Source organism: Dasypus novemcinctus, chromosome 3, assembly GCF_030445035.2.
Source record: "Dasypus novemcinctus isolate mDasNov1 chromosome 3, mDasNov1.1.hap2, whole genome shotgun sequence".
Lineage (NCBI taxonomy): Eukaryota > Metazoa > Chordata > Mammalia > Cingulata > Dasypodidae > Dasypus > Dasypus novemcinctus.
This window is the reverse complement of record NC_080675.1, coordinates 1,944,201-1,959,012: the sequence shown is the minus strand read 5'-3', so window position 1 is coordinate 1,959,012 and position 14,812 is coordinate 1,944,201. Positions and strand designations below refer to the sequence as shown.

Here is a 14,812-nt window from a genome sequence, read left to right as displayed (position 1 = left end):
TGTCGTCAGCCGCACGGGAAGTGTGGGCGGCGCCATTCCCAGGCAGGCTGCACTGTCTTTCGCGCTGGGCGGCTCTCCTTACGGGGCGCACTCCTTGCGCGTGGGGCTCCCCTATGCAGGGGACACCCCTGCGTGGCAGGGCACTCCTTGCGCACATCAGCACTGCACATGGGCCAGCTGCACACGGGTCAAGGAGGCCCGGGGTTTGAACCGTGGACCTCCCATGTGGTAGACAGACACCCTAACCACTGGGCCAAGTCCGTTTCCCCTTTATATGCTATACATTGCTCTTGCTGCTGTCAGAATTCTCTCTGTCTTCGGTATTTGACATTCTGATTAATACATGTCTTGGAGTTGATCTATTCAGATTTACTCAGAAGGGAGTAGGTTGTGCTTCATAAACATGGATATCTATGTCCTTTAAAAGGGCTGGGAAGGGAAACGGACTTTGGCCCAGTGGTTAGGGCGTCCGTCTACCATATGGGAGGTCCGCGGTTCAAACCCCGGGCCTCCTTGACCCGTGTGGAGCTGGCCATGCATAGTGCTGATGCGCGCAAGGAGTGCCGTGCCACGCAAGGGTGTCCCCCGCGTGGGGGAGCCCCACGCACAAGAAGTGCGCCCGTGAGGAAAGCCGCCCAGCGCGAAAAGAAAGAGCAGCCGCCCACACTTCCCGTGCCGCTGACGACAACAGAAGCAGACAAAGCAACAAGACGCAGCAAATAGACACCAAGAACAGACAACCAGGGGAGGGGGGGGAATTAAATAAATAAATAAATCTTAAAAAAAAATAAAAAATAAAAGGGCTGGGAAATTTCCTACCATTATTTCTTGAAATATTCTTTCTTCCCCTTTTCCCTTCTCTTCTCTTTCTGGGACACCCATGATACGTTTTAGATCACAGTTACAATATTTTTCTTTTAAGTGTCCTAAATACCTACATTTTGAAATCAAACCTCTTTAATTCATACCAATGGTCAAATTTTATGTAACCAAAATTAATTTTTTTTTAATCCGATTTCCTCATCCCCTATCTCTCCCCATGCCAACTGACCTTCATGGCTGCCAGTTAATTTTCTAAATGTAAATCAAGTGAAGTCATTGCTGGTACAAAAGACCCAAGAGCCTCCTACTGCCTCCAGCAGCCTTTTCCCAGACATTTTTTCTGGGATATCACCTGGAAAAAGGTTTCTTTACTGAGCATCCTTAAGAGTCTGATGTTGTAATGCACATGTGTATCTCTCTATTTTTCCCCCAAGAGAGAATCTCCTGGAGCTTACATTTTCACAGAATATACCCTGAGAAAGTCCAGCTTGGAGGACAAACCATCCACACGGAGGACAGCAAACACGCATCCTCTCTACTTCCCGCCCCCGCCTTGCCGGTGCTAGCCCCTTCACCCACGGATCTGCACGTGGAGCCACACTCCGAATGCCATCGTGTCCTATCAGGCCACTGTTCCCTCTATCCAGAATGTTCTTTCCCACCTGCTTTCCTGTAAACTACTTACCCTTCAAAACTCAGCCCTGCAAAACCTCTCCTCACCAGCTCCTCTGGCCAGGGACGGCGACACTCCTTCCTCGTGATCCCTCCTCGTGATCTGTGACTCTCCCCACATGCCTTCTTTACACAAGTCCCCGTAGCACCAACGTCTCCCTCCCTCGCTGGAGGCTACGCTCCTCACAGCTGAGCACGGCTCACTCTGAATCTCTAGTCTACCTGACACAAAGCAGACGCACCAAAACCTGGCTGCCTCAAGGAATGACGCACGGACCATAAAACCTCTACCATATGCTGTAACTGAGGAAATACATGCATGTAATCTAAGTGATAACATGCAGTCTGTTCGATAAACAAGCATTTTTATAATAGTCATCTCTGCTTACCCATAAATGGGATTTACAGGGGAAAAAAGGCAGGGGCTTTAAATGCAGACATATATAAATGGTCTGGGATTTATAGAATTTGGAATAAAATAAGTAATACCTGGATCCACTCCCAACAAGTCCAGAACTGAAGGGGTTTGCCATAACTGTTTCATCAGAAACAAATGAATATTCTTATTCTTGTTTGCACAATTTATTTTATATTTCTAATGGTAAAAATTTTCCACTGTGATTTGATAGTTTGTGCTAAGATCTAAATAATATTTTCGCAAATTGGGTTTTATAAATCAAAGTTTCAAGTTTCACTGCTGCCCCCCTCTCCGTCCTGTGACCACAGGTGACAAGCGGCGGCCGGTCCTTGTTCTGGGGCCTCCTTAGCCCCTCTGCTGCTCGCTCCCGACCCCGGGCCTGCTCAGCACGCTGAGGCTTGTTCGCAGCACTTCGGGCCAGGAGACGTGGATATCACCTAAGACCAGGGTCTCTGGTCGGAGCCAGCAGTTTACCAGCCTCACCTCCGGCCACGCACACGCTGAGCAGAGGGCAGCGGGAGCAGCCTGCCTTGGCACAGGCATGCTTTGGGGTCACTTGCCTGAGAGCAGTGTCCTTCATGAGCATGCTGTCAGCTGAAGGCTAGCAGGGCACTACTCAGGGGCATTTTTTGAACTACTAAGATTTCTCAGTCCATAAATAAGTAGGGTTGTGCATCTGAACTATTTTTTAAAAGCTAAGAAATCCCAAATTGTCCCCAAGTCACTAAATGGTACTTCTATTTTTTTTTACATTATATTATATAGTCTTTGGTAAACCCTGTCTTTCTTAATCTCAGCAAAATTCACTTTCCCTAATTGCTATTATTAAATCAAAACTAATTTTATTATAATCATGAGAGAATTAAACTCTGAAGATTAATTAAGCTGGTACTAACTTAGTGGTACAATACTTCTCTAAAGCATTACCTCCATTCAAGCTGAAAAGGAATGTGACTACTACTGTTATTCCAGAAAGATTTCCATAGCAAAAAAAAACCTGAAAGTCTCCAACACAAATAATCCTATTTTATTGATTCTAGATGCACTTTTTGTTTATATTTTAACATCTTTGAAATAATATAGCTTACAACTGAAGGCACTTCACAATTTAATTGGCAGTTTTTTCTTTCCTAATGGTACACATGAAACAGAGGTTAGTCATATTTTAGAGTAGATGAAAACAAATAGGATTAAGGGAATTAAAGAAAACAAAAGGGAAAGAAGGAAAAGAAGAAAATACGCTTATTCTTCCTAAAAGATTAGTATGTTGAGAATAAAAAGATTTGGTTAACTGCAGTTAGAAAACCATACAAGGATTTATACTATATACTTAGACAAATTCATCATGTGGTCGGGAAATGCCCTACACACACCTTCCCCATGCCATGCCCTCTGCCTGGATGAATCATGCCAACCGACCCTGGCAACCTCGCCTCATCCTTCCTGAGCATCTAAACATCCAGTTCCTCTCGCAGCATTTCCAGACACCACTCACTACCTGTCCATTCTGACCCCAGTTGTGCGAGGAGCCTCCTCTTACACACCCCCAGAAGAGACTGGGGCTGTCTCTACAACATCCATCACACTGAACGACCAAGGGGACATCCTCTTCCCGCCACCTTGGGGCCTGCGGAGGCCTGCTGGGAGCAGGAGTTCTGACACAGCAAATACATCTGGAAGGCTGGGTGCACAGCCGCTTTTGCTGGCTATAAATGGGGGCTCCGGAACCAGAGCAAATACACAGCTCTTCTCAGAATTGAAGGCGTTTATGCCAGAGAAGGCACTGAGTTCTCTCTGGGCAAGAGATGCGCTTCTATGAGCAAAGCAAAGAACAGCACAGCGGCGCCCGGCAGCAAGCCTAACCAGACCAGGACGACACAGGGAGGCGTAACTCGTGCCTGTGCGAACAGCGGCATGTTTGTGCTAAATCCCGAAGCACCCTTCCTGCGGAGGCCACGGGACACCAAATTCACGCGATGCTGCACCCCTCAAGGATCAAAACTTACTGAAAAGTAAATAAATAAAATTGTGGATTTAAATAAATAACCAGTGGTTCCCTTAATTTAATGCAACAGTTTCTGACTCTCAGCAGTGAGCTGTGACCCACTAACTGGTCTAGAAATCATCTAATGTATCACAACCTACACTTTTCTTTAAATTAAAAAAAGTTTGAAAAACCCAGAAATAGACCATCTGCTCACTCTGGTGCTTTGAAGTTATGTCCCCCCAAAAAGCACAGTAAACATATTCCATTCCTGTGGGCGTGAGCCTTGGAAGGGACCTTCGACGAGGGGCGTCCCACTGAATCTGGATGGATCATAAGCCTACCACTGAAGGCCTCGTAGGAGAGGTCACGGGGAGGGAAGGTCAGAGGCGGAGCCAACAGAACCCAAAGAAGGGAGAGGCCAGGCCAGGCCGCCACGGGCACTGCCACGTGACAGAGGAGCCCGCCTTGACCACACCTGGATTCTGGACGTCCCCTAGTCTCAAAACCCTAAGCCATGGGGGGGAGTGGGGGGGGGAGAAATAAAATAAATAAATCTTAAAAAAAAAAAAAAAACAAAACCCTAAGCCAGTAAACTCCCACTGCCCCAACCCCAGGCCACCAGTAATGTACTTTCTGTGTCTACGGACTTGCCTACTCTGGACATTTCATCTAAATGGAATCATATGGTATTTGGGCTTGGGCGCCTGGTCAGTGTCACCTATGTGGCATGTATCTGTACTTCATCTTTCACACATACGAACATGCACACCTCTCTGATCTTACTCCTATCATGTGTCCCTTCATTTCCCTGCTCTAGTCACATGGTTCTTTCCACTGTTCCCCCAAAAGAGCAAGCCACCTTCTGCCTCCGGGCCTCTGCACTTGCTGTTTTCCACCTACTCCACTCTCCACCCAGACACCAGCATGGCTACATGCCTCACTTCTTTTTGGCCCCTGTTCAAATTCCACCTTATCAAGGAAGGCTTCCCGACCCAAAACACACACAACAGCAGCAAGGTGTGAGGTGGCTTTTCCTCTCTATACTTCTCTGCTTTAACTCTTTCTTCTTAGCACTCACTTCCACCTCATCTGTTTATATCTCATTTGTCTATCCTCTGTCTCCTCCTAGAACATAAGTTCCCTGAAAGCAGGAATTTATGTATGTTCACTGCTCTGTCACCAGGGATGAAGCAATGCCTAGCATGGAGAAGGCACTCGGTAAATTTCCTCAATTATATATAAAATGTCTTCTTACAGTAGACTGAGCCATGAAGCGTCGGTGCCTGCACTTGCTCTCACTGCCATGGTCTCCTGAGAAACATGCCAATATTTTACCTTTCTCATCACTGAGTTAGACCACATCAGAGAGAATGGGGGAAAAAAACTTTAAAAATGTTGGTACAAAAGTCAGGAATCCTGTACACATATATGTGATATCTGGCAGATCTAGAGATTCATGAACTTCACTTGCTAAGCCTGCTCCTCTTTCCACAAGGTGGCACTAAAGGATTAACAGGAGGTAGGTTTCCCCATTATTGCAATTTTGAAGAGAAAGAAATAACTCCAAAGAATTAAATGGAAGTATAATTTAGTAAGATCATGTTATATTTAATTTCTATAAATTGGAATTTGTGCTATTTTGCAAAAGAAATAGACTTGACCTTTGGTGAGCAGTGAAAATGTCTAAGTAAATGAGAGGTGTAAGATTGCAGGCGTACACATTTAACCCTAGAGAGTACAGCTTTATTTAAATATTTGAGAAGCATCTACTTACTGGGAAAGACTCATTTAATTAGTTCAATAACTGTATGAATTATTATTTAGGTCAAATCTCTGTTTTTATCTACTTTAAAAATTTAACGTTTTTAAAAATATATATTCCAGGGAAGTGGATCTGGCTCAACTGAGAGAGCGTCTGCCTACCACATAGGAGGTCCAGGGTTCAACCCCAGGGCCTCCTGACCCGTGTGGTGAGCTGGTCCATGCACAGTGCTGAAGCGCACAAGGAGTGCCCTGCCATGCAGGGGTGTCCCCCACGTAGGGGAGCCCCATGCGCAAGGAGTGCACCCTGTAAGGAGAGCCGTCCCATCCAAGAAAAGTGCAGCCTGCCCAGGAGCGGCACCACACACACAGAGAGCTGACACAGCAAGATGACGCAACAAAAAGAGACACAGATTCTCAGTGCTGCTGACAGAATACAAGTGGACAGAGAAGAACACACAGTGAAGGGACAAAGAGAACAGACAACTGGGGGGGGAAAGGGAGGAAGGGGAGAGATATAAAATATATACATATATATATATATATATATATATATGTATTCCAGTGTGGATGGTGGTGATGGTAATACAATGTTATGAATGTAATTAACATTATAGAATTGTATACTTGAAAGTGGCTGGGAAGCGGACTTGGCCCAGTGGTTAGGGCAAATGCCTACCACATGGGAGGTCCGCGGTTCAAACCCTGGGCCTCCTTGACCCGTGTGCAGCTGGCCCACGCGCAGTGCTGATGCGCACAAGGAGTGCCCTGCCACGCAGGGGTGCCCCCGCGTAGGGAAGCCCCACACAAAAGGAGTGTGCCCCGTAAGGAGAGCTGCCCAGTACGAAAGAAAGTGCAGCCTGCCCAAGAATGGCGCCACACACATGGAGAGCTGACACAACAAGATGACGCAACAAAAAGAGACTCAGATTCCCATGCCGCTGACAACAACAGAAGCAGACAAAAGAAGAGCACACAGCAAATGGACACAGAGAACAGACAACTGGGGCAGGAGGAGGGGAAGGGGAGAGAAACAAAAAAATTTAAAAATTTAAAAATTAAAAAAATTAAAAAAAAAGAAAGTGGCTAAAGTGGGAAATGTTATATTGTAATATGTGACCACAATAAAAAGTTAAAATGAAAATAAAGACATACATTTATATGTGTGTGTGTGTTCCAGCATTCAAAAATTGCCCTTCACCAATCTGAACTGGTAAAACTTGGTTCGACATGATTCCTGGGAATAGAAAATAGACACCTGAGCTTCCCTTGACCTTTTACCTAACCCCTGCAGGATTCAAAAGCATATGCATTTTGAAAGAACCTGTCTAAAACCTCACAGATGCAAAATTCGTGAAGTTTTCTGTAATGCCTTAGATGTGCCATTATTGTAGGGTGTCAAGGTAATGGAGCTGTCCAATTTTAATGCCTTCACTAAAATTTAATCCTCTAGAATAGAAAAATGGCAACATCCACTCTGATACTGCTACCCATCAGTGCTGGGAGTCACTGCCTGGAGTGACTGCTGGGTCACTGATATCACCTGTGTGAACGACAGGCAGGTCACAGCCTGCTAGTGGGCTGCAAAATCAACACAGTGCCTCTGGACCACTTTGTCTTTTTTTTTAATGTAATAGAATCAAAGAAAATAAAGCAGTACATTCCACATGGTAAGGGCAACTGTCTCCTGAAACTTTTGGGCAGACAGGCAGGTGTGTGTGTAAGAACTGAGTCACAGTAAAGGAAAGGAATCTCACTGTGAGTGAAGGTCCACAAGGGCTGACAGAGGCTGCTCTAAGAGCTGCAGGAAACCCACCAAGACTTCCCCAAAACCACTGCACCAGAGGAAAATCCATCCCTCGCCATTTACCAGGTGCTTCTTATTAGGCACTTTAGACATGCTTGATTCTCACACCTGTCTGTGAGGTAGGCATTACTCTCCACGTACAGATTAGGGAGGGCAGGCTCAGAGAAGTAACTTGCTCAAGGTCACAGAGCCGGGCTTGCACTCTGGTGCGACTCCAAGGCTTATGCTCTGCACCTCTACCGACCGTGACCCTAACCCTAATCGTTACTCTACCACACTACTCTAAAGTATTCGAAAATTAAAGGAAGGATAACACCTCCCTAATGACAATACATAATAACTTCCAATCCATAATAACTTCCCAATTAACCAAGTCTTATCCAGTGTTGTTTACATTTCAAATGATCTAAAATTCAAAGCAAGAACTTTTTTCTTCTAAGTACTGTACTGGAGAACCATAACAAAGAATCATGGCATCTTTTCTAATTAACTTATTTATAAAGACTATTAAGCTAAACATACATAAATGTTCTAATCAAATTTTCTTGATCTTTCAAAAATTTAAATTATGTGTACCAATAAGTTTCAGAATAAGACTTCCTCTCTCTACATACTGCATTGCAAAATTCAAGAAAATATATTCATATATACATTTTTAAAAACACATCTATCCACTCCTACATGTAAACCCAAGAGAATTAAAAGCACATCTACACAAAAAATTTACATGAATGTTCACAGCAACATTATTCATAATAGCTCAAAAGTGGAAACTACCTAAATGACCAACAAACAATGACTGGGTAAACAAAATGTGGTATATCCATTCAATGGAATGTCATTCAACCATAAAATGGAATGAAGTACTGACTGCCACATGCTACAGCATTATGCCAGACACAAAGGCCACACATTATAGGATTCCACTTACATGAAATGTCAGGAATAGGCAAATCCATGGGCACAGAAAGCAGATCAGTGGTTGCCAGTAAAATGGGACTGACTGCTAATGGGTGTGAGGTTTCTTTGTAAGGTGATGAGAATGTTCTGAAATTAAATAGTGGTGGTGATTGCACAACTCTGTGAATACACTAAAAAACCCTGTATTACACAATTTAAAAGGGTAAAATTTATGGTATGTAACATACATCTGTAAAGTGGTTTTTTTTTTAACTATGACAAATATTCAACCTATACAATCAGTAAAGTAGTCTTCTCAATGGAAACAACTTTAAATAAACATTATATTATTTCCTTACATTTTTTTTCCTTTTCTTGGGTAATAAACATTTAGTTATACAAATTCTATTTTTTCATGATTGCTAATAACAAAAGTTCAGTGTTAATTCTTTCACCAGCAAAAAATAGGGCTTTAAACAACATAGATAACACAAAATAATGACCCTGAAGAATACTATAATAATATGTATGTAAATACACCATAATAAATATTCATATGATATAAAATCAGAAAACAATTAAGAAAGGAAAAGTAAATCTAATGGCACTGCTGTCTTTTTAAAAATGCTGTCATGGAGAAACTGGCCACAGTAGTTGCTGAGGGCAGGGAGAGGGAAGAAGAGATGTGATGTGGGGGTATTTCTGGGACTTGGAGTTGTTCTAAATGATTTTGCAGGGTCAGATGCTGGACTTTATATATCCTGCCATAACCCACTGAATGTACCGGGGGTGAGTGTGAACTGCAGGGTAAACTATTATCCACGTGGTGCAGCAGTGCTCCAAAATGTGTTCACCCAGTGCAATGAGTGGGTCACAACGATGGGGAAGGCTGTTGGTGTGGGAGGAGTAGGGTGGGGGGATGAGGGTATACAGGAACCTCTAATGTTTCTTTAATGTAACGTTCTATGTGATCTATTAACTTTAATAAAAAAATGTGTTAATAAAAAAATAAAATAAAATAAAATGCTGTCAGATATGGCCCAGCTCTTGAAAATCATGATGCTACTTCGAATTTGCTTATAATGCTCTGAGTTACCATTCTTCAAACATTTCTCCTATGGAGAAAACTAAGCAAAGGTGAAGTGTGGAAAACAAACATTCCAGTGCCTGCAGATTATCTATGCCACTTACAAAGGGAAAATACTTAAATAGATGTCCCTTAGGCCTTGTGGCATCTAAACTCAGGCACTAATGACACCAACGATGATAAAACGCTCTAATGAAACAAGACAGACCACAGTTGTTACAGCAGCAGAGTGATGTGGTGGATAAAGTTTCACCTAATTAGGTCAGTTCCATGGAAGAAAAAGTCCATTGTTAGCATTATTCAAAGAAACTGTAACCACAAGCTAGAAATCACAATCAAAAGACTACATATATATTTACTAAGCTCTAGCTCTATATGAAATGTTATAAAAAAAATTGTCCTACTGTTAGTTATCAACTTAAATAAGTGGAACTTACAAGTTTTAAAGTAAGTTTTTATAATAAATGCATAGTTTGTATTTTAGGGTTAGGAAAATTATTTGCTTGTTCTAAGTAGGGTATGTACAGAGCTACAAATTTTTCTTTTCTCCATATTCTTCAAGTACTCACAGTATTTTCAGAATTGAGTTTATAACAAGATACTTAAGATCAAAGGACTTACAATTACTAATAACAGCAGCAATTACTGTAGTGCTTACCATGTTCCACGCCCGGCCCTTACACATACTGCATCCCACCCCTCTCCCAGCAGATCTGTGGCGCTAAGTGCTAGGGTGACCCTGTTCCGCAGACAGATTGTAGGACTCGCCCAAGGTCACGTGACTAAAAAGTGCCAGACACGAGCGGCCAACCTAGATGCGTTTGACTCCGAAGCTTAAGTTTCTACTTAAATAGTTCAGGAACAAAACAGTGACTAAATTCATGAACACTTAAAAAACATACACACACAACTATTCAAGTTCATTTTGATGAACTATAGGTAACAATCTTTATCTGAGAGTATGAGATAGGAACATAGAGTCATACTATTTTTTTATAATGGAAGAACTCACTTCATACCTATGATGTACACAACGCGTACCTCTTAAAAACAGCATCTATGAACATGAGAGCAAGTTAGAGACATCTAAAAAGAAATGTGTTCAGCAGCCTAAACTGTCTCCAGGCAAAAAAATTTCCTACTGAAGAAAGGCTAAAATGAAGGCTTTGATGCCTTCCTGCTCTACGAGTTCACCTCTTTTATGAGCCTGGCCTGTGGGTCTCCTCAGATACCAGAAAAGCCCTTATAAAAACCTGTGTAAAATTTGCAGAACCTTAAAACCCTTTCTTTTGTAGAGAGAATTATGTATTCATCACTTAATAAAACATTTGGCCGCTTGTGTATTTCATATCATTATACTATGGTAATTTCTACTCTTCCAAACTACAGCCTCTATTATGGAGAACGACTGTCGTTCTAAATGTTAACGCTTCCAGGTAGCTAAACGGCTGTACAGGGGAAATGACTGTTTTCTGAGCACCCACCGCACACTCACACAACTCGAGGGACGCCAACTGGGACGGTCTCCGAGGGCAACGCTCTCTCCTGCTCCAGGACTCACACGTGGGCAAGGTCCCTGGGTCACACTATTTTTCATGACCTAGCCCTCTTGGCTAAGAAAGACTCTTGCTGAAAATGTTCTTTAATTCACAAGTATTTCCTGAGTGCCTACTATGTGCTAGACCTGCAGATTACAACTGACAAAGTGGTCAGGGTTCCTGCTCCCATGCAAAGAGACAAAATAAATAAGTAAAACGTACTGTATGGTGGATGTGATACATACTAGGGAGGAAGCTAGAGGAGGAAGAGACTGGGAGGGGGCTGGTTAGAGAAGGCCTCTGTGAGGAGGAATAAAGCCCCTACAGTGCCAGGGAGTGAAGCACGGCCTGAAAGCGGAGCACCCGGCAGAGGGAGCAACGCCGCCCCCGAGGCAAAAAGGGCACCCGCCCCGAGGGCAGCAGGTACTGGGGGGGAGCGGAGAAGCACCTGCAAGAAGCCAGCTGAGAGGAGGGCTCTTCAGGCTCTTGCCCAGCGTGAAACTGGAAACCCATGGAGGGGGCTGAGCCAAGAAGCGCGTGTCCAGCCTAAGACAGGCTTCCTCTAGGGGCTTCCCTGAGGCCAGGGCGGGGAGCAGAGAAACGCCAGGGCGCTCAGGAGGCTAACCCCAGGGCCCGGGAGAAGGCCGACGCTGGCCTGCACAGGTGGCACAGCAGCTGAGTGGTGGCACAGCTGACAAGAACTGCCGTGACTGCGAGGGGAAGAGGCGCGCCCTGGCCCCGCTCCATTTGAAGATCTGGTCATTCAGCTCTCCCACACAGCATCGTTCCGATAGATCCCCCTCTTTTCTGAGAGGTTGGAAAACGAGTTGACTTCTGCCACTTATAACTAAAATAAACTCTACTACATTATCAATTTACATATGAGGAAAGAGGAGTGCAAAAGGCTCAGTAACTCTCAAGGTACCAGTTTCCAGGCAGCAGAGGGGAGACATGACACAGAGGCCTGAACGGCTCCAAGAGCACCATTCCCAGCAAACCACACTGCCCCCAGCACCTTGCCAAGCTGCCCACTTCAAACAAAAACACAAGCACGAGAGTGGAGAGGAGAAAGGGCCAGCAGGAATCCCTGACTCAGCCCCAGCAACTTCCTGAGGCACGAGAAACAGATTTCCCTAGTTTGGAGAACCCCTTCTTTCCCATCACTTCATAACGTCCAGAGCCTCCATTCCACTATTCAGCAAAATCAGGTGATTTTGCTTCTGGGTGTCTATATACACCCGGAAGAGGGGAGAAAATGGAGCTGAGGTTGGAATCCCACAGATCACCTTTTCCTTGTGCCTTATCTTCTTTCTACATGGCCGCAAAAGAGTTTTCTTTCTCCTCTGTTCTCAAAAACAGTCAACCTGTTATTGCTGGCTCAGCACTCAGAATGTTCTCAGGGGGACTCACATTTAACACGAAAATAAAACATGTTGCCCCCTAAGGCAATTCACACTAGGCCTATTAAAAGAAATGCACACATTTTAAGGTGTAACTGTAGGGCTACAGTACAGAGATGCCTTATTTTTTTTTTTCATCAATCACTAAAGTTATTTGGGGAAAAAGAAAAGATTTTAAAAATCGGCAATTTGAGTTAAGTTAGAGTAACCACTTGCTTCTTAATCTTTTTGAAAATACCCACTTAAATTAAAAGGAATATGCCTAGAGTTTCAAATTTAAGCAATCATCAAGATCAGCCATAAAATCTTAGCGCCAGAAGGAATCGAATCTATCTACCACTCTTTACCTGTTATTCAGGTAAGGAAGCAGAAGCCCACAGCGGGAAGTATTTGTCAAGGATAATAAATCTTATTAGTAACAAAACTAAGACTGAAATCCAAGACTATTGATTCTCAGCCCAATTGCTGCCTCCCTTTCAGTGGTTTAATTTTGTTACATCATTTACTTAATATTAAAGGAGAATGTCCGTAAAATGTCTAGCACAAAGCCTGGCATACCATATCTGCTCAAATCTTATTCCGTCCCTCTCTTATCTGAATAGCTAGTAATAAATTGCAGCACTGAAAAAAGTTGGGAACCCCTCCCAATACTTTTTAAATTGTAGAAATGAGTTGAAATCAAAGCGTAATAGAATACCACGAAACTAAATTGACATCGGAAGACAAAATCAAGTGCAGATTATAAATAAAGGATAGCTAATCACAAAACAGACCTATGCTTTAAAAATATGTTAAGACAGCTCCATAAACATCAAAGGGATCCTGGAAAAAGTAAGCTAAGTACCACCATCTTGATAAAAATAAATAAATCCACGACACTTAACTGGGTATAATTGAGATGACCACATAATTTACCAACCACTTTTTTAGTGAAAAAAAAAATATGCTAACTGGACAGACTACCAGAATAACAGGCCTAAACTCACATAAAACCAGGCACACCCGGATGTACGAGCACCCAATAAAAAGCATGCCTGTGAAAAACGACCTCGTTTCATCTACAACAACACACTCCCAAGAGATGAGTATCACAAAGCAACAAATATTTATAAAATCAGGTCTAAAAAGAAAACACCAGAAGCTCACAAAACAGATCTCCTTTTTGAAGAGGGTTTGTTTCAACTACTTTACCAGTAGCTGAAAGGTAAACCTCATAAAATGGCCTGTCAATCCCAACTCAAAAAATTATTTTCCAATCCCTCCTTCATCCAACAAGGAAAAGAGTCATTTACTGCGCACTTTCTACATGCAAGCTAAGTGGTGTACACTCCCAGCTTACAGACAGAGAAGCAGGTTCAAGTGAGGCTTGAGAGCATGTTCAAGGTCAGAATTTAAATCCAGGAATGAATCCAAAAGCCTGCTACACCACATTTCCCAGGAGAGTCCCAACATCTCTTTGAGGACAGATAGCACCATCTGACAGGCCACTTCCTTCCCTCCCGTTAAGGTGAGGTGGACAGCGTTTTCACTCTCAAACGAGAACAAGGGGAGGGGATGGGGAGCAAGAGAAAAACTGTTGTTGGGGTGCTCGGCCTCCCCTAGGTGTGGCGTGCGCCCTGCCTCCTTCACCCGGGGCTGGCCAAAGTCTGGACCAGGACTCTGCGCCCCAGCTCTGCGCCCCACCTGACAAGATCCTACACGTGAGGAATCAACGCATTTGTAAATTCAAAACCTCAGGGCCTGATTTCGTGTCACAAGAGTGGATGTGGCTCAAGGGACTGAAGGCCTGGCTCCCACATGGGAGGTCTGGGGTTCAGTTCCCAGTGTCTCCCTCAAAATAAAACCCCAAACAAACAAAAGAACAAAACAAAACAAGCAAACAAACGAGAAAACCAACTCGGGGGAGCCGACATGTCTTCGTGACTGAATGCCGGCTTCCCACATACAAGGTCCTGGGTTCAATCCGCCAGCCCCAGTTCCTAAAAAAAGAACAACTTTGCAGTCCCACTTCCTCCCCTTAGCTAGCACCTCCTTGCTAGCGGGAGCAGCACCCTTTTCCTGACACGCGTCCAGACCGTGTGCTACGCACTCTGCGTGCATCCTCCTTTCAATCCCACCAGAAATCCTGGGTAATAAGATAGTCCCTTTCTGGTTATTTTTATTTTTTCTAATGATGGTAAATTAACACACCTATAATTCTTTAAAGTCAAACAATAGAAGAAATTTTTAAAATATAGTCCCCCTTATCACTCACATCTTAAATGCCAGGACATGCCCTTTCAGACCTTTTTCTCCACCATATAACCCCTTTTCTGTATACTTTGGGCATTTTTCCATGTGAGTACACACAGATCTCCTTTTTTTAGGATGTATATTATTTCTTTGCTTTACCCCATAATTTTTTTTTTTAGAGAAAGATA

At 43.5% G+C, this 14,812-nt stretch overlaps 1 protein-coding gene across 14 annotated transcripts in view; it reads right to left on the bottom strand.

Annotated features, from left to right (window-relative positions):
- Positions 1 to 14,812, bottom strand: part of PPP1R13B (protein phosphatase 1 regulatory subunit 13B) — a 130,106-nt gene that overhangs the window by 100,788 nt on the left and 14,506 nt on the right. For 6 of the 14 annotated variants that reach the window (XM_058290997.2, XM_058290999.2, XM_058291014.2 and 3 more), the window contains exon 1: positions 10,113 to 10,164. The exons of the other annotated variants lie outside the window; for them this stretch is intronic. In XM_058290997.2, the coding sequence (XP_058146980.1) occupies positions 10,113 to 10,139 (27 nt within the window). In that variant the 5' untranslated portion in view covers positions 10,140 to 10,164. Of the gene's footprint in view, positions 1 to 10,112; positions 10,165 to 14,812 lie in introns of those variants that run through there. 14 annotated transcript variants of the gene reach the window in all.